This window comes from Eleutherodactylus coqui, chromosome 8 (genome assembly GCF_035609145.1).
Source record: "Eleutherodactylus coqui strain aEleCoq1 chromosome 8, aEleCoq1.hap1, whole genome shotgun sequence".
In the NCBI taxonomy this organism is placed as follows: domain Eukaryota; kingdom Metazoa; phylum Chordata; class Amphibia; order Anura; family Eleutherodactylidae; genus Eleutherodactylus; species Eleutherodactylus coqui.
The window spans coordinates 62,783,636-62,794,593 of NC_089844.1; the positions used below are offsets into that span (position 1 = coordinate 62,783,636).

At 41.3% G+C, this 10,958-nt stretch overlaps 1 protein-coding gene across 2 annotated transcripts in view; it reads right to left on the bottom strand.

Annotated features, from left to right (window-relative positions):
• Positions 1 to 9,278, bottom strand: part of COL6A2 (collagen type VI alpha 2 chain) — a 40,782-nt gene extending 31,504 nt beyond the window's left edge. The window contains exons 1-3 of one of the 2 annotated variants that reach the window (XM_066575732.1): positions 9,105 to 9,276; positions 4,162 to 4,256; positions 2,318 to 2,943 (exon numbers count right to left, since the gene is read on the bottom strand). In XM_066575732.1, the coding sequence (XP_066431829.1) occupies positions 2,318 to 2,943; positions 4,162 to 4,249 (714 nt within the window). In that variant the 5' untranslated portion in view covers positions 4,250 to 4,256; positions 9,105 to 9,276. Of the gene's footprint in view, positions 1 to 2,317; positions 2,944 to 4,161; positions 4,257 to 9,104 lie in introns of both variants that reach the window. The other variant, XM_066575734.1, reaches the window with a different exon arrangement.
• Between the last annotated feature and the right edge of the window lie 1,680 nt (positions 9,279 to 10,958).

A 10,958-nucleotide genomic window follows, 5' to 3' on the forward strand; every position in this document is an offset into this window, starting at 1 on the left:
TTGGACTGGACCCTTTCTCTGACAGATACCCCTCTAAGCCTAGACCCCAGGGACTTCTGAGCAGAAAGGAACATTGCAAGAATTGGCCCAGTTGATAAAACAAAATACACAACACCATCACTTTCAGGACTATTATAGAGATTCTCAGATTCCGGATTCCTGGAGGAATGTGATATTACAGATAACTGCCATCACAACTGAGTTTCAAGGTTAAGTTAGGACTAGAGATGAGCGAACACGTTCGGCTCCGCCCCTTTTTCGCCCGAACACCGAACTTTGCGAACACTTCAGTGTTCGGGCGAAAAAGTTCGGGGGCCGCCGTGGCAGCGCGGGGGGGTGCGGCGGGGAGTGGGGGGGAGAGGGAGAGAGAGAGGGCTCCCCCCTGTTCCCCGCTACTGCCGCCCGCGCCGCCGCGCATCTCCCCGCCCCCCGGCGGCACCCGGACCTTTACGCGCGAACACTGCAGTGTTCGGCAAAGCCGGTGTCCGGGTGCGGATGTGTCCGTAACGGACACGTTCGCTCATCCCTAGTTAGGACTTAAGGGGATGTCCCGAATGACAAAAATTGTTGTTTTCTTTCCAAAAACAGCACCACATGGTGACTTTGACAGATGGCAGTGTCATCCTGCCTGCTTCACAAGTAAAGTAAGTAAATATGGTTACATTGCAACTTACGAGTTGCCACAACCTGGCAGTTGCAAGAAGTCCAAATCTGTTGAATTTCTTGCTACTGCGTGTGGTCACATCAACTTATTACTTACAACGTGACCACATTCAGTTACATTACTTGCAATGCAGATAGGGCAACATTGTGATCTTTCACTATGCGACTTTTGTTGCATCCAAAGTAGCCGAATTGGCTCATCCTACTTTAATCCTTCTTTAGCTACCTGAATATCTGATGCATGCTTAAGAGGGTTGTCCCACAAAAATATAGTTTCTAGTTAAATCCAGACCATAATTATAAGCATTTTTTATTTACACTAATTTACAAAAATGTTTCTATCCCCAGACATCCAGGACTAATGTGGAATAGCGCCGCCTACTGTTATATCCCCAGATATTCCAGGACTAATTGTAGAATAGTGCCACCTCAGTAATTGTTTCAAGGTGGTCACACATGCTCAGTCTTGCTTTCTTCACTGTTGAGTATGTGGAGAGATCTCTGGTCTGGTGAGCGGCTGCTTCTGAAGTTGCTGAGTCTTCTGATGTCAGAGGAGATGCTGAGCAAGTGATAAGAAGTGAGACAGCCTTACTGCAGAGAAACAAGACTGAGTAGATGTGACCATCCTTGAACATTTACTGAGGTGGAATGGACATTGGACACATAAAAGGTTCTTCAACAGAAACAGCAGGTGGCGCTATTCTAACATTAGTCCTGGAATATCCGGGACTAAAAACATTTTTATTAAGTGTAAATGCAAAAAATGTTTATAATTATGGGCTGAATGTAAATATAATATTTTTCATGGAACAACCACTTTAACACACGAGTAACCTAATTAACATTTAACACGGTTACATGTAGTATTACAAATTAACCAGCTAGATCATTAGCACATTTAAGGGAAAGAGGAAAAGCGCCAACTTATTCCACAGCGCTTCCAGGTAATTTATTTATTTATTATCCCCCTAGCAAGCTGGGTACTCATTTTACCAACCTCGGAAGGATGGGAGGCTGAGTCCACCTTGAGCCGGCAACCTGAACCAAGCAGGGATTGAACCTGCAACCTTCAGGTCATAAGCAAGAGCTTAGGACTGCATACTGCTGCCTTAACACTCTGGTACACTTCATTTAAAGACACCTGTCATACCCCTGGCTGTCATACCCTGTCAGACCTAGCTGCATAGTTTGCGACTGTGTCCCAGCTGAAACTACCATTGCTCTTCTTTTCTCCCTACTCGACTTGTGTTGTTACAAACTTGGTGTCAGAATTCCTCCAGGCACAATGTGAATTTTTAGGGTTGTTTCATATCTGCGTCAAAACCTCCAGCCGAAACCTACAGATGCTGCTGAAAGTACTGTCCAAAAGCCGGCCAGCTTGGCAGAATGCGAGTGGACCCCATTATAGTCAATGGGGCCTGCCCTGTGCTGTTCAATTGAAGCCAGAGACAGAACTGTTTGACCGTGGGATTCCACTTTTCTGCTCCCCAAATGGAGCAGGAAAGTGGAATCCCCAGCACAGATGTGAAACCACCCTAACAGCTAGCAGAATGATTCATAACTCAGTATGAAATGTATTGAAATGTGAATCTCTTGAATCTAGATATCCTGAATTTTAATAGGTTGAAATGTAATTGCCTTTCTAGACACTTACCATAACTTGAATGATTTTATCAATGGTTCTCTGATCGATCTCGGTTTGGTCTTGAGGGTTGGTCACGGAGTAGGCATTCCTGAACAGCTCATGTGGCATGTTAGCGATCTCTCGTAGACCAGATTCATAAACATCACGACTTGCAGCTACTGAGAAAAGCTTGATACCAGCGAGCTGTGCCCTGTCCGCCTGTGTCTTCATTCCTCCGCATGGATTACCAGTCACATGGCCATCAGTGATCACCACGGCAAAATTAATAGGCTCGCGTCCGTCTTGCGCAGCCAGGGTCTGCGAATGTGCCTTTATCATAGCGGTCATGTTAGAGATGGCACAATCTGTAAAGGTGCCTCGTCCGATATACTGGACACCTCGTAGTTTTGAAATATATTCATTCTTGTCAGCGGTAAATTGGCTGAAGATCTGGACCTCATCTGAATAATGCAGGCCTGCATATTGCCAGTTCAGAAACACCTGACCTAGGTATGCCTCATTTTCTAGCTTTGCCAGGAAGGCAGGAATAAACTTCTTCATGTGATCCAGCAAGCTCTGGATGGGAGCAGTCTGAAGAATTATACTCTCAGATGTGTCAATGATGAAGAACACATTGATTGGGCATTTGGTCTTGTCTACAAGAAATGTTCACAAAAATGTAAATGTAGAAGAGCAGATGAAGGCTGTTATGCTACAACACCATGATTATAGTAAGCATACCGTCCTCAGTCTATATTTCAGGATTACGAAAGCATTTTAAATGTCTATTAGGGTATATGGTGAGTAGTGTTGAGCGAACCAATCCAGGAGAACCCTGGTTTGGGTAGAACTTTGCTAAAAGTTTGGTTCGGCACAAAACCAAAGTTCTACCTGAAACTAGGCTCTCCTGGTTCGGTTCGCTCAACACTAGTCCTGAATACTAATGCATAACACTCTAAAAGCATTATGCAGGGCATTTATGACTCTTTGACAGAGTTTTACACCAGTTTTAGGTGGTTTTGGTGAATTTCCGATTTGGTTCAAACTAATTTGAACCAGACCAAACTTTTTGCACAACCTCGGCGAACTGACCGAACATAACTTTTCAAAAGTTCGCTTGTCATTAATTGTGAGGTATTGTATGGGTAATGTGTATTGGAAAGAAAGCAGAAAATGTTGATAGTCTGACACAAAACAACACAATAATCTGACATCTCATTATAACAGAAGACTAATTACAGTAGAGATCACCATATAAGAGAATTCTTTGGGTTAAGAGTTTGTCCCATTAGGACAATACCTATTGATATGAGGGGATTTATCATTTGTGACCCCCAGTTATGAGCCAGAGAAAAGAGATGCTAAAAGGCAGTAGTTTTGATCTGGTGTGCTTCAACCATCCATGTACAGACATTGATTTAAATGGCTGCCATGTAGTTCTCCATTTACAAAGCAATGGCCACTGAAGGGGAAATGTCTGATTAGCTATGGCCTCCCTGGCTTAATTGTCTGTTTCCCATGGTGGGTTGTCTGTGAAGACGCAACCGCCTTTCTTGACAGCAATAGATTAATAGGAAGTAGCGAAAAATGCCTTATAGTGTGAACATGGGAGAATAGGGTGCTGGAAAGCAGGTCAATCCCAGAAATATCTTTAATACTGTATGCAGTGGATCTAGATACACTGGCACCAAGCTGTTTACATTCACATTCAACAATTCGTGGTACAATGGAAGAAGTTATTATTCATGGATGGACCATTATGACTATCATATTTTAAAGGGTATTCTATAGCCAAAGCATTTCCATTTCACCACATAACACTTTAACCACTAGTAGTACTGAGGGGTACGTGATTATCTATATTAACAGGTTACCTTCACATGTTTGTGTGACTTCATTCTGCGCCGATATAGAGCCAAAGGTAAAGCAGAGGAGCAAACACAGTACTTGTAACTTGGCCATGGCCACTCTGCAATGAAATACATAGAAATACCATGAAATAGTCTGTAGGACATCACAATATGTGAACTATATTCCATTATATGGACTTTGATTTTTTTTTTCTAACAGCGGCATGCTCTATCATTGGGTTTCTTTCTGGTGTTTTTCAAGTATTGACTTCAATTAGGAAGGAACGTGGCTGGGAAACTGCACATTTAACCACAATTATGGTTTCCCATAGAAGCATTTCTAGGAATATTTCCTAGAACTACTCCTTTAAAGGAGTTTTCCCACCACAGTAAGTAATGGCGCATTGCTAGAATATGCCATCAGGTGGACTGGGAGGCACTAGGCAAAGATCTGCCCCTTTACTCTCTGGTTCAACAGTTGTACAAGAAATGCCCTCTACACCCACACCCCCATTAGGTTATGGAAATAGCACTGGCTGCATGTATTAGCAATACCCTTAAGATTAGTGTAGTCCCTCCATTCTTCACATTACCTGAATGCATAAAGCAAACTTAAAATTCTGTCCACTTTTCAAAGCTATTATAATTATTATAAATGAAGTCATTTTGGAAGTAGTTTTGTTTAAAAATATCCTCCTATTATTCGCCTGCAGCTACTATGTAGACCTTTGCTTTCCCTTATGTAGCCTGATCCTGCAGTCATAAATTAATCTCTTCAATGTGCTTCTTCTCCTAGTAAGAAGAGGGTCAGAGGGAGTGGATTAACACATGACTACACAATCAGACTACACATAGGATTTGTTTGTAGTCTGTAACCATGGAGACTCATATGTCTGCCTATGTGCTGTATAGACAAAGTGGTAGGGTATTTTGAATCAAGCTGCATTGGAGCAAAACAAAATCTTTGCAAAGTTGGACCTTTACATATTGGTTTTCATAGCATGATAACTTTTTTAAAATAAGGCTGAATTCACACTTTATCTTTCCCTCCAGTTTCTGTCTCAAAATGTTGTCTCAAATGCCAAAAACGGCATAGGGACGGAAGCCAAGATGGAGCCACAGGCATTAATTGTGAAATGGAGACCTCCTTGGTCTTTGACAAGTTTTCCATCCCTTTCCGTCTTTTTAGGACAGACTAGTAATTAGGAAATTATAGTACCGGTGTTTTTGGTGGCGCAATGTGCCACACAGCTCTGCTACATGCTGCATCCATCTTAATCCCCAGATATCACACACACAGCTCTACTCCATCCATCCTGATCCCCACACATTACTCACACAGCTCTGCTAGATCCTGATCCCTTCAGCTCATCCAGCAGGGATCACAACCTGCACAGCAGACTCCTGCATACACTGATCAGCCCCTGGTCATGTGATGCCTGACTCTACCCACACAGGTGACTGATCACATGATGGTGATGTCATCTCAGGTCTGTGAGTGAGTGGTAGCTGCTGTTTGGCTCTATAGGTGGCTCTTTGGGTTGGTGCTTATCCAATATACAGTACTTTCCACCAAACTCCAGAATGGCTCCTCCCACAGCAGTGCTGGTCACATGGGAGTGATGTCACCACAGGTTCTCCAGATCTCTGTGGTGGTGGTAGATCGGTGTCCTTGTCAGGGCCACTGACTTGTGTAAAAATGACTGCTTAATTGTATTCTGATTTTGTTATTTTTGTCCTCCCCTTCCAAAAGCCCTACCTTTGTTCTTCTTCTGTCAGCCTATGTCATGAGAGAAAGGACCTGTGATGTCGTCACTGTCATGTGATCAGAGGCGGAGCATGTGAACCACTCACTCACTCACTCACTCACGGACAAGTGGTCATTAGCACTTTGAAAGGTGTAGTCAAACCCACAGACAGAAAGTGGAATGAATGAAAGACAAAGTGTTAACTGAGCCTTATTCCCTGATGCAAATGATATTTTCCACGATGTACAGTTACCACATTGTGTGATTATTCACTACAAGGGCCTACAATCTCTGCCACCCTTACTTCTTTGCCTTAGGTACAAAACCATAACATAGTAGGATAACAGTAGATAACTATAAGAAACTTAATCACAATTGATAAGTGCTGCAGAAAAAGAGATATTGTAAGGTATTGCTATTATGTTACTAGTGCTGTCTTATTATACAACTGCGTTCTCTACCGTGGTCATAATAACTGTCCTTTAGGAATTGGGGAACATTGGCCCCACCCATCCCGATCTTTTGTTGGCTGTCATAATGATATGGTGTTCTATAAATGGTTGTACTCACTGCTACTAACAAAGTACATCATTTATAGCATATAATGCCATGAATTATAATTATAGATTAACCCCTTAGTGACTAGTCTATTTTGTGTCTCAACGACCAAGAGATTTTCATAGTTGCATTGCAATTGTCATTGCTCGTTGACATAGAATACTAGGGCTTGTTTTTTTGTGAGATGAGTTGTATTTTTTAATGGCACCTCTCTGGGGTACATATAATGCGCTGCATAACTTTTATTACATTTTTGGGGGGGAGAGATGGAAAACAAACTGAAATTCTACCTTTTTTTGGGGGGGGGGGTGTTGTTTCTACTGTGTTCAGCATTTGGTAAAATAATGTGATAACTTTATTATCTTAGCATGACTACTGCAATAGCAAGATCGTATAGATTTTTTTTACTACTTTAGCACCAACAAACATGGTTTTAAAGAAAAACAATTAAATCTGCATCACTGCATTCTAAGATCCAGAACTTTTTTATTTTCCCAGTAATTGAGCTTTGTGGAAGCTTGTTTTTACATGAAGAGTTGAAGTTTTTATTGCTACCAGTTTGAGGTACATGTGACTTTTGGATTGCTCTTTATTGCACTTTTTGGGTGGCGAATAAAAGAAAAATAGCAATTCTGGCATTACTTTTTAAAATGATTTCTTTGGTGTTCACGATAAACACAATAAATAACAAGATATTTTCCTTGCTTGTGTCCTAATAACTATTCTGTGCTGCTTTTATGAAACTTTTTTGATACTTTATCCATTTAAAAAAGTTTTTTTGTTGGGAAAAAAAAGCATATTTTTCTATAACTGGCTTTTTCTCTTTAAATTAAACTGTATTGAACCTTTTTGGCACAATTTTTAGTCCCTCAAGAGGAAATGAAGATGTGATCGTTCAATCGCTATGATAGTACACTGCATTACTTACGCAGCGAATTCTACATTGCCTATGACAGCAGCCTATTAGACTCTGCCAGAGGTGGGGTCTAAGAGGCTGAGTTACATGGTGGGCAGGAAGGCCTTTGTACAGGCCTACGGCTGCCATGGAAACAAATTGGTTCCTTGCAATTACATTGCTGGGTGCCGATGGAACGAGCCATTCTTCCTTGCCATCTGCTTACGTGCAGCAGTTATCAATTGTGGCATGTGAGGGGTTAAACGGCCAGCATCTGAGGTTTCTCCTCCACTGACATTTAGAGCAGGAGCTTGGCTGTCAGTAGTCAGCCAAGCCACCAGCTCTTAAAAAGATGTATATTCAAACCTAAAGCATATTAGTGACTGCTGTTAATAGATATGTAGATGGTCACTAAGGGGTTAAGAAATAATATAAATACAGATGAAGATACAAAAATATATACAAACGTACTATATATATATATATATATATATATATATATATATATACACATATATATATATATATACACACACACACACACTTTGTTTATATACTTTATATATATAGAGAGAGATAGAGTTCATATATATATATATAAGCTAAGCTATATGTGCAAGCTGTCATTGTACAGCTGGCGTGCTTCAGTCTGCTTGCTACACATGTCATGGCCCAACAGTCCCCACCTGAGGCTCTTGGGGGTCTAAAGCATAGTCGCTGTACAATGACAGCTTGCACATATAGTCTGGTTCCTTGACATTATACAGGGTCAGCCATGGAGTATTAGCCCTGCACCACATTCTTATGAAAGCTGTCTAAAAGAAAATCTGGGTTGTCCATAGCAACCAATCCCAGCGCAGCTTTCATTTGACCTCAGCAGTATAAAGAATGTAAGCTGCGTTGTGATTGGTTGCTATGGACAACCCAGATTTTCTTTTAAATAGCTTCCATAAGACTGTGTTGCCGGGTTAATTTTCAATGGCCGACCCTGTATTACAGTATTTAGAATGAAAATAAATGATCAATAAAATAGGTTTTGATTGATAGAGTCTGCAGTCATGGCAGCACTGAAGCACTTCTATAGTGCCCGTCTACAGTGGACAGTGCTGATAGAATCATACATATCATGTATAAGGCAGGAGAACTTAAGAATCTACGAAGAAAGTTCCAAGAAGTGAACAGAATTAGTACGCAACATTGTTCCATTGCTCCGTGGAGCCACAGCTGTTAGTGCTATAGCATGTATAGGTCCGATCTCTATCATATGACACATTATATACAAACTGATACCCACATTAAAAAAAATTGGAATGGCACACTTCATATTACTGCTCCTCCTTTCCAATAAAAAACAATTTTAAATCACTTCTTTTTTTCAATGTGTAGAGATTTTCTCCAATGAATTGGCAGCGATCCTCATCAAATACATCCGACCGGTAAATTATTACATTCCCTTTAATGATCATAAGTGCTGCTACATTCTAGTACGTAATCTACTGTGGTCCGCCAACAGTAGGGCTACCATGGAATGAGTTCCCCGCTTTGGAAATGACCAGCTCAGATAATAGCCAGTCCAGTAATAACAGTCTGAAGCCAAATTCTCCAAGTTTCTCCAAGTTTCACCCCAACTTACTTAAGTTCTGATTCTATTACCTATTGGCATGCTGAAGCAATCCTCTCGGTAATGTGGATTAATCCCTTGTAACATTTGCTGATCTCCCGAAGCCAATGCTGATATTTTACATAAAACATTAAAAAAATCTTACCTTTAAGGAAGTACCAAAGCAAAAAAAGTTATTATTTTCTATACTGTCAGCTGCTGGCCGGACCTGAGCATTCTCTGTAGTAAGAGAGAGGCTGATGCTGGAGATGGGACCTTCTTCTCAGGACAGAAAAGTTTCCTTCCTACACCCAAGCTCCTTCTAGCTCTGCAAATTTTTTTTTTCTACCCCAGTTTGGGTCAGCCCCTTCTAGTCAGTTATATGCAAGCGTGATGCCAACACTCACCATGGGGTGGCACTGTGGATCCACTGAAGGGTGTGGAAGTCACTTCAGTGCTTCATGCTAGCGGAATGTGTCTGATCTACAACAGTTTTTCCAACAAACCGTTTTTTTTCTAGAGAAAAGTCATATTGTCATACCGCAATTAATTCATTTCCTGTGGAATATGAAAGAAAAGAATGACTAAAAGTTGGGCTATTGATTTTTTTTTGCTATGACAGTGTTGTGGGACTATAAGTCACAGCATGCCTTGGCTCCTATGTGGGCCCTTCTAATGCTTCTATATTTGATATACAGTACAGTGACGCTTCTTTGAGATGGTCACCCAAAATTGCATTGGTTTTCTAACTGGTCTTCTAAGGGGTGGTCTTCTCAAAGAAGATGCCCGGTATATATAAAATATGACGGAACTGAAGATCTATCTGGCTTGGGAGTGGTCGTCTTATGGAGATGGTCATCTGCAGGGGTTCTACTGGACCGAATCGCATATGAATAGTTTCTTGTTACAATCTTGTATTGACCTGCGGTATGATCGGCAGTCATATATAGTCACAGTCTGCAGAGGGTGTTGTAATAAAGGCAGCCGCATGACAACCTGTACTGTATAAGAGTTCGGTGATATATACAGTACTATGCAAAACTTTTAGGCAGGTGAGGAAAAAGTGCTGCAAAGTATTAACCCTCTTCAATCCACTGGCTGTCGTCTGAAGACATTCCAATTGAAGGCTGTACAGCTCCGATGTCGGAAGACGTCCGGCAGGGTATTCTTACTGTATATTACTGGCCGTTCTGTTGTCGGTGGCCTCTCCAGCATGTCCCATACAGCAGTACTGGCTCTAGCCAGCAGACGGCGCCATTGTATAATGGCAGAAAGAGAAAGCCCCCTAGCAAACTCTGAATCCAAAATTAGATTGCAAAGGGTTAATGCTTTCAAAAATAAGTGTAAGGCTGCTCTCACTCCTGCATTGGGGCTCAGTTCAGGGTTTCCGTCTCTCTGCTCCGTTTTTGGAAGAGAAAAACTGAAATAAAACAGAAAAACACAGATTAATTTTTTTCCTATTGACTTCAATGGGATTTAAAAAAACCCCCAGAAAGGCTTCAGTTTGCTTTTGTTCCATCAGATTCACATTTTTTTTTGGACAGGGAAATAGTTCAGCCTGCAGAGTAATTATACTATCCAAAAGAACGGAAACCTGATGGAATGTAAGCAAACGGAAGACTTTCCGTTTGCCTTCCATTTTCTTGAAACCCCATTGAATTCAATGGGAAAAAAACAGTTTCTCTCCTCCAAAAACGGATCAGAAAGAAGGAAACCCTAAACTGAACCCAAACGCAGGTATGAAAGCAGCCTTAAGGGCTTCTTCAGACGGAAAGTGAATGAGGTAGATTTGCATGCGTATCAGCGCAGTTTACTGTACTTTTTGTGCTTTTTGCATCTGCGGGTCTAATAAATGCACATTTGTGCACTTGTCATAGACTTTTATGGAGACACTTGGTGCGCAAATGCGCACAAAGATAGACCATATCCTATATTTTTTCTGCAACAGTAAAATGCATGCACAAAAAAAGGATATGAGAACAAACTCATTAAAATCAATGGGTTCTATTGTCTGTATATT